Source organism: Heteronotia binoei, chromosome 18 (assembly GCF_032191835.1).
Source record: "Heteronotia binoei isolate CCM8104 ecotype False Entrance Well chromosome 18, APGP_CSIRO_Hbin_v1, whole genome shotgun sequence".
Taxonomy (NCBI): Eukaryota; Metazoa; Chordata; class Lepidosauria; order Squamata; family Gekkonidae; genus Heteronotia; species Heteronotia binoei.
In genome coordinates, this window is record NC_083240.1 from 28,703,153 (window position 1) to 28,720,662 (window position 17,510).

Sequence of the window (17,510 nt, forward strand, 5' to 3'; positions counted from 1 at the left end):
CCAAACATGCACAGTGATGATATCATGTGACTTTCAATTAAACACCACTACTTTTCAGATCTTCTTTACACTTGTGAGTGATAAACACAATCCATAATCTGGATGTGACATTTGTTGCATCTGGTTTCTACAACCTATTTCTATACTTCTGGGGGAACGCTTCCCATACCTTTCAGTTCAACATCCCCAATTTGCTACTATTTAAGTGTTGTGCTGAAAAGTGTTGTTCAGGACCAGGTTGACTTCTCAGTTTGACATCCCGGGCTAACTTGAAATGTTAACAGTTTGGGGCAGGAACTCCAGTTCATCCTACTTATTTCTTGCCCTCCTTGATCCAAACTACTACAAGAAAGCTTTTCAGCTTTGAAACTAGTGAATTTATATCCCCCATCTTTATGATGGACAGCATAAACCAATGTTGAATGTGCCTGCCCCACTGGAAGTTATTCCAAACTTTAGTTATTACACACATTCACATGCAATTAATACCTGGATGGGAAAGAGAGAATTTTATTCGAAGGGTGATATGCTGTCCTCTCAAACAGTAAACTCCGCGTCACCTGACTTTAGTCATAATGCTTTAGTGTCAACAATGACGATAACAACTTGCTTGCAACATCCCCTTACAGTCATTTGTTAGCAACATGGAAATTGTTGGCAGAAGTTACAAAGAAACCCTTTCTCCCCTTCGAGGTATTCTCCCTTCCCACGCTTCCTCTGAAGCGCCGGAGGTGGCCAAACAGAAACACAGGCCAGATGTGGAACCTGGTGCTAGAAGGCTGTATGGAAGAAATTCATCTTTTGGTTGCTGGGACTACCTGGCGTGCCCTGAACCTTTAGAGAATGAAACTACAAGTGCCACTTGGGCACTTTTCACACCAGACCATCTCTGAGTCTGCCACTGCTTGCATCTTGATTCTTGGTAAACAACATGGAGTTAAAAGCTATTTGGATTGAATACCATATGTAAAATACATCCGCAATGTTGCACTGCAACCCTGTTAAGCTTTGGACTTCACTGGAACTTCCAAGTTCTGCAGTAATGTTTGAAACTCGAAACACTGCAGCTGACAAAAGTCAGACACAGGGTCAGTCAAGGGAGAGCTAGGTTCAATTTTTCACTTAGCCCTGACACTCACTTAATGAGACTTGGGTTTAGCACCCTCAGTCTGACCAACTCACCACTTCATAAGGTTGTTGAATGAGTAGAATGGGATCAGCTCCCTGTATTAATATCAATGCATGAAAATGCGAAGCTGATTTGTCCCAAGTCAGGCCACTGGTCCATTCATTGCTCGCCCTTGGTTTGCAGCAGCTCTCCAGGGTCTCAGGCAGAGAAAGATGTTTCCCATCACCTGCCCCTCAACCTCTTTGAAAAGGACCTGTAAAGAACTGAATCTAAGACTATGGGCATGCTAAGCATGAAAAGCTTATCACACCAAAGCTTCACACACACCACATACCCCATAAAAATTCCCCAGCACAGTTCTTCATGACAGTTCTTCTATCTGACAAAGGGGACTATGATCCTCAAAAGCCTATACTGAAATGAATTACGTTCATCCTTAAGGTGCCACTTGAGCTTTGTTTTATTATGCAAAGCAAGTGTCTATCAGGAAGTCACAACCCTCCCCACCAAGACACACTGAACAGGTAAAGTAACCTGGCTTTTCCTTGTGGTGTGGCTCAGCAGGGAGGGGCCACCTCTTTTCAGATGTCTTCACAAATCCAAATCTCTCATTTTCATGTTTTGGCAGTACTCTTCGCCCTTCTCTCTCCCCTTCCTTTCTCTTAACACTTGCTCTCCCTTTCCCGTTCCAACCAACTCTGACTGTAGAAAAGCTCGTGTCCTTGTTTCGAAAAAGATCACAAAAAGTAAGCACATCTGAGTACCTGAAGCAGGCACAGTTGTGCGAACGAAGGCCAATATTCTCTGGCTCCCACTCTACAGTTGTGACCATTAAACACTTGGCTCATGACTTGCTAGTAACCGCTCACCACTGACACATTACCCTGTTTTAGATAGCAAGCTCATCAGGAGAATACATATGGACTAGGAGTCGCCACAGATTATGATGATCTTCGGAAGCAGTGCTGCATCAGTGATGTCTACTGTAAGCATGGAAAACGTTGCTGCCATATACATACACATCTGTCAACATCCACGGACCTGTATCTGGACAATCTGGACCACTTAGTTTTTCCAAACACACACCATGTCCTCCCATCAGCTAGCCTGGTGCAGTGGTGGACTAGGCACTGGGAGACCCATGACCTTGGGCCAGTTACACACTCTCAATCTAACCCACCTCACAGGATTAGTGTGAGGATACGACAGAAAAGAATGTTAGCTGCTTTCAGTCCCCAATGGGGAAAAATACAGGGTATAAATAAACAAGCAGCCAGCGAGCCAAACGAGCAGCCAGCCAGCCACAAGGGGCTTTGTCACACCCCCAGCAGCCCTCATTAACCCCTGGAGAAGCCAAAGCCACCCTTTCTCCACTTCCTATGGGATTTTGGGCAGCAGGTGGCTTGCTGGCGTTTTGACTGTTGGGGGGGCCAGGAGAGCCCCAGACGAGTGAGGCCTGCTTGGGCTGGCTGGATCTCTAGCCAGTCCAAGCAGACCTCACACGCCCGGGGCTCTCCTTTCTTGAATCAGGTTGCTTTTGGCTGCTGAAGGGCAGCATATGCTAATGAGTTATGCTAATGAGCTCCACCACCTATTTTTCTACAAAACGACCTCTGGATAGAAGCCATTTTTTAGCTGGGTGTCGGAGTTGGTTCTTGCTGCCACCCGCTCAGGAATCCATGCAGGATGGAAAGGTGTAGCATAAACAGTTTTGAAATATAACCAAATGAACACAGAGTTGCTTTAAAGATTATTAAAATAAGCTGCATGGAGCACTCTGAAAACTCAAGGAAAGGCATTATATAAAATACCCTAGTACTATTATATCAAATTCCGGGCAGAGCTCCCGCAAGAAATTCCAGGGAAAATATATCAAAACATGCCATGTTTCTTGCTGCTGCTACCATCTGTTTCTGTTGTGACAGACACCTTCACTGCATTGAGGGAAGAATCAGAAATTCTGGGATGCCTCCTGCCCATGATAATTCCAGGAGGAGCAAGACCTGATCCAGACGTTTCTTGTTCAGAGGTTATTGTGGGAATGTTACTCTAACACACACAGAGACACACACAGAGAGGCTTTTATTTACTTACAATATTTATGTTCCTGCCTTTCAGCAGATTACTCTCAGAGCCATTTAACTTGTGGGTGAAGATATTAATAATAATAATATAATATTTCAAAATGATCTTATTCAGACAAGATGTGAAGGATCCCACCTGTTTCCAATTAGCTGGGAACACTCAAGTAATGTGCAAATTGAGAAGTTTTCCATAGTTCTTTTAACTCTATTTTTACCATGTGTGGGAGAGAGTGAGGGTGGATTGAAGAGCAAACAGAGGAGATAATATCACCTGCCTTCACACCAGAATATATGCAGGGCGGGGGCCCCAAAACACAGTGACAGACAGCAGGTTTTAGATGCAAAGGATCTGCAGTCCTGCCAGACCACTGCAAGGCCAATCGAAGTTCTCAGGAAGAGGGTTCTGGGAAAGGCCCACTGCCTGTGACCTTACAGGTGCCAGCTGGAAATTTCTGCAGTGGGCCAGAAGGATTAATGGTTGGCTACTGTAAGGCAGCTTCATACATTCAGAAAGCCCCCAAAGTCCCCTGATAGGCCACCCTAATGCTATCTCATTGAGCAAATTGGAACAGCGAGTTTCTTTTTCCTTGTCGCCATCCACAGTAGCAACGACTTAAGTAACTGATGCTCCAGCCCGGCTGGCCGCAGGCCAAATTAAAAATTTGGTTAAGCATTACGCCAGTCATGTGGAAACAAGAATCCTAGCCATGTAGCAGCAGAGTGGGGAGGAGGTGTGGACATAAAGGTGCAGTTACGTGGATCAACCTGCATGAAATGGATCCTCTCTGGGTCAGCACCAGCATAAATATTCTGGAGGAACACAGGGGAACAAGTATTTATATACATTACCCTTCCATATAAACATACTCACACAGACAGACAAGCAGGCAGATGGCCAGAAGCTTTTACTGGCAGACTCATTCCACCAGCCTGGGATAACAGGCAATCAGGGTCTAACTGCAGTGACACCAGAAGCTTTCATGCCACAGCCACAGCACTTCTATCTGTCCATTTAGGTATTTAAAAGCCAAGCTCATCATCATGGCATTTGCATGCCTCCAGGGTTCTGCCCGCACTACAAAGTTTATTATTAATCCAATGACTACCCCCTTCAACTGTGATTAAACATGATTTGGCAACCGGTTACTGTGTCAGCAGCGTTCAATACCTAATTTAGAAAGTCCCATTGTCCTACAGCAGGGCTCACCATTGGCTCAAGAGATCGGCTCTTGCTTCTCAAAGACGGGGAGCTTCTCCAGCTCTAAATCCGTATCTTATATACAAGCACGTTCCCAAATAGCTAACTCCACCAGCTTCTTCTGTTATATGTTTGACACTACTGAACGCTAGAAGTATTCTCTTTACATAAAAAAGAAGTCTTGAGTCTGTAGTGCCCTCTGATTTTATTACGTGGAATGATACAGAGTGTTGACCATACAAAATATTGTTCCTGCTGAGCAACTAGTTGTGAAGATAGCACCACACTATACACACACACACAATTGCACAATCTCTTCTCCAGCTCCATGAATTCAAGGTTATAAAGACAAATCAAGCAAAGCAGCAACTAACTTACTCATACTGTGATGATGTTTAGCAACTTCTATCCTCAGGATAAAAATAAAGTGAGTGAATTTAACACAAAAAGTGGTGCTTAAAGAGTTTTCTTCAGAACAACCAGGCAAGGAAGATTAAACTCCAGGATAAGCAAACTGTATAGAAGTGAATTGCAAGGGTTGCTTACAAGATGGGGAAACCCTGAAGAAGATCCTCCTTCAGCCATCAAGTTCACAGGACAGGCCTTGAACAGACTCTAGTTTACCTTTCAGAGATGTTGAAACACAAAAGAGCTTTGAAGCTGGGGACACTCAATGTGCTCTGCACACGATAGATATGTTTATATTCTTTTATTCAGCAGACAGCTTCACAGCAGGTTCAATTTGAAGTCAAGGACCCAATTCAGATACTTCCATGGGAGTAAATCCCATTGACCCACTGAGCTCAGTGGGATTACTTCTAAGTAAACAAGCACAGGATAGAAGTATAAACAGTAGGACATATCCCCAGATAACAGAGATGCAGCACTGAAGACTGGTGAAGAGTGACGGATAGGATCTGGGAAACCCGAGCTCAAATCTCCACTCATGCCATGGAAGCTCGCTGGGTAACCTTGACCAGTCACACTCTTTCAGCCTAATCTACCTCACAGAGTTGTTGGGAGGATCAAACGGAAGGGGAGATGATGTAAGCTGCTTTGGGTTCTCCCTGAGGAGAGAGAGGGGTCCAGATGAATTAAATAAATAATATTATATGCAAGGATTAATGTAGAGGGAGGGGAAGATACTCCAAAGCAGCATTACCAAGTCTGAGATATGGCCCCACTGCAGGGTGTGATCTAGAGCTGGTGTGACAGGCACTAGCATTACCAAAAAGGAACCTGCATGCACAAATGAGGCTTTAGCACATACATTAAATAACTCTGCAAAAAAAGGAAGATAAATGATTGTCAAGATGTGAACCTTCTTTCTTGTGGGACTGAATGTGACAAACTAAGGCCATGGGATTAATCCGTCATCTTCCGTTTCTAAGGCAAGGTAACTGCCATTATCATGTAAGGCTCAATATCCAGGTTCTGTAAAGAAGGGCAAAGAACAAGGATGGAAAGACCGATGTCAAAGCAAGCAGAGTCAGTTAGGATTTCTGCCGTTCTGTTTCCAAGTTCACTGTCCAGTTTTCCAAGGCTGAAGAACCTGTGAACACCAATCCAAGAACAACCCACCAGTCACACATGACTGCTCACAAGTGACTCGATATACCTCTCATTTCTGTACATTTAGCAGCTCAGAACCACACTGTGGCACCTTGTCAAGCACCTAGCATGTGTGGCCAGTAGACCCACAGCTGACTTGGTGGGTCACAGACTGCACAAGCCTGCCCAGCCTTGGAGATAACAAAGCCCAAGAGATCACCAAGGAGAAGCAACTGCAGAAGGTTTTCTGCTTCTCCTCTGTGTTGGCCAAAGCCCCCAGTGCTAGAATAGACCTCAATTCTAGTTCAAGCATCCAACGCTATCCCTAAAACATTTGTGAACCTCTGGACTAGAATGGCTGCCTCATGAGCAAGCCTTTGCCATTTTGAATGCCCTGCCCAGGCTTAATTCCCATCACGACGATAAGCTCATGAAATGGTGAGTAAATAAGGATGTGTCAGTCCCACACGATGTTCTTGGCTTTTTAAAAATTCACACTGATATGATCTCGAGTGTAGGCCTGAGGAGCCTGGAGCTGTATATTATGATGCAGGAGAAGCCAAGGAGCAGCAAACTTGGTGCTGGCTGTCAGGTATCCAAAAGGGCAGTTAGCAGCCAGTGATCTGCATGCCCTTCTCTTATCTCCAAGCAGCAGAAAAGTTTCACCTGAAGTTCTTCTGGGGTCTCCCAGAGGACAATAACCGGGGGTGGGGGATCAGCAGCTTAGAACTGACACAGTCTCGCAGTTAAGAGCCTTGGGAAAATTTCTACCTGACAGACCACAAGTGGAAGTCTGTTACTTATAAATTATCTTCCACAAATGAGGTAGGGAAAGTGTGGGAGGTAGCAACACCGGCCTGCAGACAGGTCCAACCCTATGTCATGCTCACCGCAACTGCATGAGAACTTTGGCTGAAGAAAAGCTGTGATCTAGACGAGCCCAACGCACACACCAATATCCAATTCCAACTATGTTTTCCCCCGCAAGTTTTCCCAGCCCGTAAAGAAAATCAGAAGACTACTCAAACCATTTAACTGAAAGCAAAATGTTCATTTGAAATGGGGCGAATCCCTCCAATAGGCACTGCAAACTAAAGTCTGGCCAGCATGCTGTGGTGATAAGTGTACTGGGCTAGGATCAGAGAGACCCAGGTTCAAATCTGCACACTGTCGTGGACGCCTGCTGGGTTACCTTGGGCCAGTCAAACACACACTGCCTAACCTAGCCCCCCAGGGTTGTTGTGAGCATAAAATGAAGGAGAGGAGAGCAATGCAAGCACATTGGGTCCCCATAAGGGAGAAAAGTAGGGTATAAATTAAGTAAATAAATAAATGGTGAGTAAATAAATAGAGTTGCACGCCTCCCCTCCCACTACCACCACCACAAAAATTTCTAGAAGTATATTTATTGAACTATCTCTGCAGGAGCAAACAAAACATCAGTAGTGACTACAAGTTCCAATTACCTGCACTGGAAAAAAAGCATTTCAGCTGTCCATTTGCCCTATGATGGCTGGAAGGAATACACCATTGGCACACTATTGCATTGGTGCTTGAGCAGAAAAAGATGAGTCGCCCTGAAGTTTTGGTGGGAAAAGGAAAGGCAAGAGACAGCAAGTGAAAACAGCTGTGCCAGAGGAAAGAAATGCTCTAATGCCACTGACTGCCTCCTTCCTCTGGACTTCTTGGGCAATGGTAAATTGCTATGGGAATTATGGCAGCAGCCGGCAAAAAAAGGGCCTGGAAGGGCAGACACAGCACTTGTTGGATTCTGGGGCATCAAGAGCCACTAAAGATAAGTGGAAGGTTCTGTATAAGCATTGCAGTATGCAGAAGGCAGCAATTACGACTGTATTGTACTGTGTTCTATGACTCTTTGACTTCTCTATAGGTAGAAGAACAGTTGCATAGCTTCTTCACAGCAAGACAGACAATTAACACACAGCCTGGATAGGCAAAACCGTGAAGACAGAGAAACAGCAACCATTTTATGTATAAGATTTTATAATCAAGCAGAACTCCCAGCCAGTACTGCCAGAAGGCTTCAACGAGAAATCTAGCCCTCCTGAAAACAGGGTCACATTTAGTTTGACAAAAACAAGATTGAAGTTTACACAAATGTGCCAAAGCCAAGTTTTTACAGTAGGCACAGGAATTAAGTTGAGCTATTTTTACTAAGCAAGAACAAAAACAGTTTATCAAGCTGGCATTTGGCAGCATTCTTTTCTGTTCTAGAATTTCATTTACATATACTTTTGGGGGGGGGGGGGATGATCACTTGTAATCAATAAACAGTGTTGCTTGCCTCCCCTCCCACCATCACCCCCACAAAAATTTCTAGAAGTACCTCGGCAGTAGCAAACAAAACATTTTGAGATAATTCTCACAGGATGTGCAAACTTTTCCATTCAGAGCAATTACAACACACACAGGCAAAAAACTAGCTTGAGCTACAATTAAAGTTGTCAGACCATGTTTAACTACATCTAAATCTAATCCATTTTATTTTATACAATTCTCCATCTGGATCTCATTTCCTGAATTCCTGTAGGTATTCTGGGTCACTATTACGAATCCTTTCAAGTTACAAAAGTTCAGCCAAGTCTACCTTAATCAAAAACATTAAAAAAAAAACCCCAAACATTAAAAGGGAAAGAGAAGAAAAGAAAGCACAGTGAGGACATATTTTTGCCCTCTCTCCTAATCCACCTGGAAGCCACTGAGCGCAAGCATTTTTCCCTAGACCCCAGATAGTTATTAGAGAACTGCACATCTTTCACCTTCTCAATTCTTGGGGGACACCAAAGCATCCCACACAGCTGCCCGGAAGAAGTCCTGTCCCCCTAGAAGCCTTCTCACAGGAACACACACCCCTCACCTTTAACTCCACTTCAGCTACGGCAAACATCTATGTAAGCATTACTTCCGGGCTCCTTCCAAGCCGCTTCTGCTCTCTGCCGCCAACGTGGGCATTAGCTGAACAGACTAGTCAGCGGGGGTAAGAGAAAGGGAAGGGGGTGGGAGAGAGACCAGCCAAATCCATTTACATTTCAGGCGGTTAAAGAGGCTGGACAATTTCCCTGCTTCGAGTATCAACCAAACCACTGATAGACAAGGAACTGCTCCTATTAATTTGTGCATGCTCCCTTACTATTCAGAGTGTGCATATTACATTTCTATACTCACATACACCTGAGTTGCTTTATTAAGCAGCACATCTGCAATTTCATCAGGGGAATACACACCCAAACAAGGCAACAATGTTTAGCATGTACACTCTCTCTCCCCTTGAACGGATATTACTTCTGAACACCAAAAGCACATTAAGAGAGAGAGAACAGGGCACTTCAACACATTGAGAAAATCCTCCAGGCGGAAATGGACTCCTGGCATTGTTATGAAAATAGCCTCCCTCCCACCACCTATGGCCAGCCAGAAAGGCCTTGTCATTGACCATGACAGGCACTCAGAGATAAGGAGGCGACATCAGCCCCCCCCCCCATCACAAGGAGGAAATTGAGCATGGAGGGCTTTCTTCTCTCCCTCCCACCACCCACCCCTTCGCTCTATGCACAGTAGCAGCAGATGAAGTTAAGGACACCACACTCATGGGAGGTGCACTTAGGTGTTCCTGCAACTGGCCACAAACTCGCCCCCCAAACGCTCCCCACACAGCACATAAACAAAACTGGAGCCATAACTAGGAGAAACAAATGGGAACACTTAGCATAAATAATCTGTCTGAGTCTTCCCCCTCCCACAAAGCAGGCTTCGCCACTCTTCCCCCACACAAACACCTCAGCCCAGCTAAGTTAGGGACCCCCCTTCATCCAGCAACCATAATATCACCACCACCACCCCCAACATCCACACACATCCGGCTACCAGGTTCAAAGCCACAGGGGTGGGAAATGGAGGGGGGTATGATGCAAGCCAAAAGGGAAAGGAATAACCTGAGGGAAGAAACAGGCTTGGGAGGCACCCCCCACATGTACATCCACTCTGAACAAACATAAAATGCAGAGCTGAAAAGGAAGGAAAGAAAAAAACCAGAGCTTGGTCAAAAGAGAACCCCAATCCAGATGCCAGCCCCCCCTTAAAGTTATGAGAGAGAATACTAATGGAATATTAAGCACTTTTGCTTAGCAATAAGGATCCTAAGTTTACCACAGCAACTGCAACATTTTTTGTCCTTTTAACCATTACCATCCGAAAAAATAAGGAATAACTTTTTTCAGCTCCTCAAGATTTATGAATCAATGAGCTTCTAAGGGAATAAAGGGAAAGGGATGGGATTTTAAGTGAGAAGAGGTCATCTGTGAGACTAAAGGGATTTTTAACATGTCCCCACAATCTCAAAGACATGGACACACTCATGAATTTGATGGAAATGGGGTAGAAGCTGGTGGTAAAATGTAGGAGGGAAGACAGCTTGTGGTACTGGCAATCCCCCCCCTTCAAACCCCCAACAGTCCAATGGGCTTAACAGCCATCCCAAGGGACAGAGAGGGGAGCATCCCCCAAAGACATGGAGCAGGATGTCAGGCCTAACTTGGAAAGAATTTCAGCAATAAGGGGATTAAACACTCTGCTTACCAACTCTATGTGAGGGCAAAAAGGATCTCCCTCAAAAAAGCCCAAAGGGATTTTTAAAAATATTTTCTATTTCTCCTCTAGCAAGATGTGAGTGGGTGTCTTGAGAACAGGAGAATGGTGGGTAGAAGGTCCTTCCCTCGCCCCCTGTTTAAATCCCTCCATCACAACACGACTAGAGAGTGTAACGGTTTCCCAAAGGGGAAAACATTCAGCATACTTATGTGGGATTTTTATTGGCTTCTGCGGGACTTACTTCTGAGTAAACACAGCGTGGTGGTGTTTATACTCACAGCCAGATCCCAATCCCTTTCCTGGGGTGGGGGTGTTGTTTAAAAAAATAGCAAAGGGTGGGGGGGAAAGAATCTCATTCTCCCCTACTAAGATATCCCCCCCCCAGTATGAGAAAAGAACAAATGGGCAGAGGAACATCTGCCCCCCCCCACACACACACAAGAAACTGGGAGGATTAAAGGAGCCCTCCTCTGACCTTGGGTATATGCAAAACAAGGGAACAAAAATGGAATATCTGTGAAATAACTATTTAACTCTCCACCCCACCCCCACGAATCTGCTTACCAAGGGAATTTGAAATGAAAAGGGAGAATCAGAAAAGGCCTCCTCCAAGTAAGGGGGGGGGGAGAGATAAGAATTAATGCCTGCTCCCTAAGGGAGAGATTTTACATTCCCCCCCTTAAGTAACTGGTTGTTAAGGAAGAGCAATCAAGCTTCCAGGCCTAGCCTGCCCCCCCCCCCAACATGCACACAATAGGAAGTACTAAGCACCCTCTCTCCAAAATCTAGAACGAAGTTTGAGTTCAGTGGCACCTTTAAAGTCTGGACTCAAACTTTGTCCTGCTGCTTCAGACCAACACAGCTACCCATCTGAATCTTATCTCCAAAATATAGTTATGAAGGAATTTGCATCATTTGGGAGGAGGGAGATTGACAAGTTCATGGCCTTTTACCCCTCCAAATCATCTCGAGGGGAATGAGGAAGAAAGGTTCCCTCTCCAAAATAAAGGCAAAATCCAAGGAGACCAAGCTATTATTAACACTTCCTTTCTCTTCCCCCCCCCCCCCCACCACACTTTTCAGTCACATATACTTAATGAAATGGGGGTGGGGTGAAAAGAAAGGAGAAAGTGGACTTCTGTACTCAGCCTGCACCCCCAGTTGCAGGGGGGGGAGGAACAACAGGGAAGGAGGACAGCTAAATCCAGCTCCCTTCCCTCCACTCTCCTGTGTCACTATGTTAAGTCACACAAACTTTCCACGAGCTCAAATTGAGGGGGGGAGTTTTGCAGAAGAACCAAAGAAGAAGCTTATGCAGAGCAGAGGAAATAACTCTACAGGAAGGATACTTCTCTTCACCCCCCCCCCTTTCTTTTCACATTTTTCCCCTTAGGAAACTGGTGGGATGCTTGTTTATTTGCTTGAAAGAAATTGTTAGGGGAGAAGGGGCGGATAAAAGCAGAAAAAATAGAAGTGAGAAAGCTCCCCCATCTTCTAACTTTAACATTTACTTCTCTCCCCTATTATAAGATTATGGGAACTATGGGAGGGGTAAGACAGAGAACACAAAACAGGGAGACCCCAGTTAGTTTACTCTTGCACCTTCTCCTTTCCCTTTATGAAAGGGGGGGGGGTGATTTAAAAGTGGGGAGTGGAGGGCACCTGTTATTTCCCTTTTCTGCCTTTTTAAAAATAAAAAATTGGGGCTCTCTTTAAAAGGAAGGTGAAGTTTTGTAGAGGGGCAGAAAGAGAAATACCGAGAAAAAAATAAAGCCCCCCCCCCCTATTTCCCTTCCACATTTATTCCCTCAATAAAACAGTGGGGCACTTTTTGAAGAGGGGAGGGCAGTATGAGGAATCACCGCATGTGGAGGAAGTGTTTCTGGAGGGCAGGGATGGAAACAGAGAGAAACACCCCCATTAGTTCCCTTCTATTTCTCATTCCCTTCCTTTTTATAGAGGGGGAGAAATGTAACACTTCAAGGGAGAGGGGGACAAGAAGTACATAGGAGGGAGGGGAAGTATCTCCTCACTTCCCTTCCATATTTTATCCTTTTGACAATATTGGGAACACTTGGGTGGGGGGGAGAGCTTGGCCCATGGAGTGTAAGTGTTTCCCTATGGGGGAGCAAGCAGAAAACGTACAGGGACAGATTCCACGGATACTTTTTAAAACAAAACTAGGGACACTTTTTAACAAGGGAGGGGGGCTACTGTTGGGGGAGAGAAAGTATTTCCCTGGGGGGGGGTGAAAAGACCAAAGCCCCCACAGGACAAACTCCATGTTCCTCATACACTTTTTAAAAAAAACAATCCAGGTGAACACTTTTTTTGGGGGGGGGGGGGTCATGTTGGGCGGAGAAGAGAAAGTATTTCTCTTTCTTGCTAAAGGGGGGGGGGGTAGGTTTGAGAAAACAGCAAAGCCACACAGAGGGCAAACTCCCTAGTTAATTTCCCTTGTACATTTTTTTAAACCCCCTAGAGAACACTCTTAAAGGGGGGAGTCCTGCGAGGAGGGAGGCAGAGAAATACCTTCCTCGTTCAGAGGGGGGGGGGAGGGTGAAAAAACAGCAAAGAAAAACCCAGGGCAGCCCCCCCCCTTTTTTAGTTAATTTCCCTATAAACTTGGGGACACTTTGAAAGGAAGGGGGGAAGTGTTGTTCCAGAGGAAAAGGAAGGTGGTGGAGGGAGGGGGGGGAGGGGGGAAGAAGAGTTGATGTTCCTTTTTATTATTATTATTTTTAGTCCGGGCGGGAGGAAGCCCAGAGACTGTTGCCAAGACTCTTCTTTCCTCTCCGTGCCCCCCCCGCGGCCCCCCCATATCCGGGACAAGCCACCTCGGCGGCGCCATCTTGTTGGGATCGATGAATTGAACAAGAGGATCAATTTCTGATAGCGGCGGCGGCGGCTTATCGATGGGAGGGAGGGGAGCGGGGAGGAAGCGGGCAGGCGGAGGCAGGCAGGGCCGGCAGCCGGGACTGAGCCAGGCTTGGGGGAGAAGAGGAGGAGGGGAAAGCAGCAGCAGCAGGAGGAGGAGGAGGGCCGGGGGTGGGCAGCTGGGGGGCGCCGCTTTCTGCTGGACTTTTAAAGATGGGGGGGGGAGGAAGGGGGTGACCCAGAGAGGAGAGCGGGCGGGAGCCTCCAAGCGAGAGGAAGAGGGAGCGAGGGAAAGGAAGGGGGGGTCCGAGGCGAGGGGGTTCCCCCCCAAAAATAAAACCGCCGCGAGGCGTCCCTGACCTGCAGCTGCTGTAAATCAAAGCGCTTCCAATATTGAAACATCGATCCCACATTGGCCGCCATCTTGAGACATATTGAGACAGAAGTGAGCGGCGGATCGAGCGAGAGGGGCTGGCTGGAGAGTGCACGAGAGGAGAGCGAGAGATGAGAGAGAGAGAGAGCGCGAGGGGGAGGAGGATGAGGAGGGGAGGAGGGAGGGAGGGAGGAAGAGAGCGCGCGAGGGAGACGGAGGCTGAGAGCGAGCGAGAGGCTGGCCAGGGCACGGCGGAAAACCCGCCGGGAGTCTCGCTCTCCTGCACGGAATGGATTTGTTTTTTGTTGGGGGAGGGAAGGAGGGGGGAAAAAAAATAAAGACGACGACGGGGGAGGGGGAGAAGGAAGAGGGAAATGAGGCCTGCTTGTTGCCGCCGCCTGGGCACAGGTTGGCCGCGTTGTAGGAAACAGGGGCGGACTTCTGAGGGGGAAATGGAGAGAAGAGGACTTTTGGGGCCAAGGGCTGCTGGGGAGAGTTTCTCATCTGGGGCAGTGGCGGGCTGGCCAGGGTGTCAGCTTGCCCAATGGCAAGTGAGCCCCTGATGAAGTGCGATCCCCTTCAGCGTTAGACGATATGTTTAAAATGTGAATGACCTTTTAGTAGCTTGAAAATATATAGAAGTTCCAATAGAAATAGAAGTTCTTTATCTCCTGGCAGCCAATATTTTTAGACCCAGTCCGCCACTGCTGGGGGGGGGGGGGGCGCAGCTATTTCAGAGAGAGAATATGCATAGAGAACCATAAAGACACACGGTTGTGTGTCTCTTCAGTGACATGGGCAATTACGTACACAATCATGTATATAAATAAAGGCCAGTCTGAACCGTTAAATGTTGTGTACAAATGCATAGAGTGGTTATCCGTGTGTGTGTTTGCTTATACAAACATATATACACATAGAGGGTGTAACTACATGAATGCCATCCGAGGTATTGTGGGTACCCTCTGAAGTGGTTGTGCATCATCCATAATACACGCCAGATTACATGCAGTCATTACCTGTGTGTGTTTATACAAACATATGCACAGAAAAGCACAGAATGCCACCTCAGCAATGTGGATGCCATCTGACGTGTATCATCATAATACGTTCCACTCATATAGATGAGTAGCCATATATGTGTGTCGTTCTGTAGACACTTGCACACACCTATGGTGCGCTACATGAATGCCAGCTGAGGCGTGTTTTGTATATACTACTTGAATGCCATTTGAGGTGAACGTATTCCAAGCCAGTTCCAAGACAGCAGATTATACATCAAATAAAATGTGTACACACACATTACAATCACCCTACCTCAATGGAGAGGATCCTGTAAGGTCGCCTCCATGCTTGAGGGGAGATGGCAGTGTCTCAGTTAATTGCTCTCAGCATTCCACAATTAAGAAGGGTATGTCTTCCCACCATTTCTCCATTTTGGCATATTTATTTCCGTCACCATGTTCTCCACCTCCCGAATTAAACCCAAACAAAGGGTAACTATATAAATTAAGCTTGTTATTCCTGTTTGGTCCTTGAATCTGTTAAACATCTTCATTATGTTGCATGCTAATTTGCTGCTCACCCTCTCCCTATGTGTATGGAGTCGGACTGGTAACTTTAAGTTCAATAGATCTAAAGAAGTGTGCTTGCGCGTGAAAGCTTAGACCTTGGATAAAACTGTTGATCTTAAAGGTGCCACCGGGTATCCGACCATTGTTCTGCTGCTTCAGACCAACATGGCTACCCACCCTTAGTGTTTTGTTTTTTTAAAGTACCAATACTCATATAAGGTTGCATTGATATCTACCCCTCAGGCCTTGGGAGAAGCCTCCCCCCTAAAAACAGGTGACAGTACTCAGTACTGGTGACTGCTACCACACACACACACACACACACAAAAAGCTGTGTATGTGTAGGTATGTGAAGGACTGATGAAAGGCCCATGGGGGAATATCCTCTGCTAATTAGTGGCTGTTGCAAAGCTAACCCTGATATCAGGAAAACCCAAAAGCGCCTTGTGGCACCTTGAAGTCTAACAGATTTATTGTGGCAGAAACCTTGGCACATGTTTACTCACAAGTAAGCCTCCCGTGTGCACCAGTGGAGATTATTCTCTGGTAAGCGTGAATAGAAGATTGTGAAGCTTTAAAACAAACACAAACATATTACAAACTGGTGCCAAAAGGCCAGGAAATGCAAGATGTACAACCAATAGCACCTCTCTGCAAGTTTCGCATGCAAACAGGACAAAAAGCACAAATTCCATTAGAGTGCGTAAAACCTGTGGCAGAGTAACAGCCCAATCCTGGGAACTGAATGCAATTAACATTAATTTCAGTGGGAAGACTATTCAGCCACCTCTCTGAATATCCTCCAGGCCCGCAGTAGGGGTTAACATGTCTTCCCGATGTAGACACACACATATACAAAAAAATCAAAAGAAATTTTAACGGGGGGGGGGGGGAGTCAAAAGGCAATGAATTGCCAATCAGTGGTATGTCTGTGCAAGGCTGTTTTCTATAGGACAAGCATAGAGACTGTGGCTTTTTTTTTTTCTGGAGAAAGAGGTGCCGGAACTCTCAAGAGGGAAATGAAGGCGAAAAATCAAGGGTGCCCTCATGAAGTTTAAAACTTTTTTTAAGAATTTTGTTTCCATGAAGAGGTACCTGAACTGCATTCCACTGCATTCTCCCAGAAAAAAAAGTCTAGATAGTGATCATAACAGGAAACACAGAGTTCCTTAGCATGCTAATAGATAGGCAATCTATTGGGGTTCTTTGAGGAGTTGGCAAAGCTCACACCACCTATCAGGATTGCCCCCCCCCCCAACACATGAAGTGTTCCTATGGGTGGGTTGGAGGGGAATCTCTTTGTGCAAAATCTAGTTAATAGCTGACAGTACAATCCCAGTATGTCCATTGCAGCAAAGCTGAAAAAGAATCTGATGTCACCTTTAGAATGCCTTCCCCATACTAGCTGACCAACTTTTTTTTTTTAAGTTTTCAGTGCCATTTTTTCCTTGCTGTTTCACTGACTCCAGTTTCCTCCTCCTCACTGTTCTGATTTTAATTGGTGATATATATAAAGAGGTGCTGGAACTCTCAAGAGGGAAATGAAGGAGAAAAATCAAGGGTGCCCCTCATGAATTTTTAAACTTTTTTTTTTTAGAATTTTGTTTCCATGAAGAGGTATCTGAACCCCATTCCACTGCATTCTCCCAGAAAAAAAGTCCATATAGTGATCATAACAGGAAACACAGTGTTCCTAAGGCGTTGTTTTGTATTTTGGAGGTTTGCTTTTGGGGTTGTTGGAGGTTCTTTTGTAACTACTTTTTAAAAATCAGTTGATTGTATTTAATTAATTCAATGATCTAGCCCGGATTGAGAAAATGGGGTAGAACTGTTTCAAATAAATAAGTAGCTAGGCTTAAAAGTAGTCAGAATTAGACAGTTGCCATGGCCCAAACCTTCTAAGGCAGCGATGTCGAACTCATTTGTTATGAGGGTCAGACCTGGAGACTGGCAACCCTACTTTGGATATAGGCTGTGAGTCTTTAGCGAGCTATTTTGCTGATAAAGTCTTGTAGCTCCACCACAATTGAAATAATGGCTGATCTGGAAGCCCCTTAGCCATCTTCTGGTCCTGTTATGGGCAAATTCAGCTGCTTCTCCCAGGAGGAGACAAAAT

General features: G+C 45.6%; 1 protein-coding gene across 11 annotated transcripts in view; it reads right to left on the minus strand.

Annotated features, from left to right (window-relative positions):
* The window catches only part of CUX1 (cut like homeobox 1), a 364,039-nt gene extending 349,913 nt beyond the window's left edge, over positions 1-14,126 (minus strand). For 8 of the 11 annotated variants that reach the window (XM_060259668.1, XM_060259667.1, XM_060259664.1 and 5 more), the window contains exon 1: positions 13,808-13,959. In XM_060259668.1, the coding sequence (XP_060115651.1) occupies positions 13,808-13,870 (63 nt within the window). In that variant the 5' untranslated portion in view covers positions 13,871-13,959. Of the gene's footprint in view, positions 1-8,840; positions 8,935-13,807 lie in introns of those variants that run through there. The other 3 variants (XM_060259669.1, XM_060259658.1, XM_060259660.1) reach the window with 2 other exon arrangements.
* Positions 14,127-17,510: the final 3,384 nt, after the last annotated feature.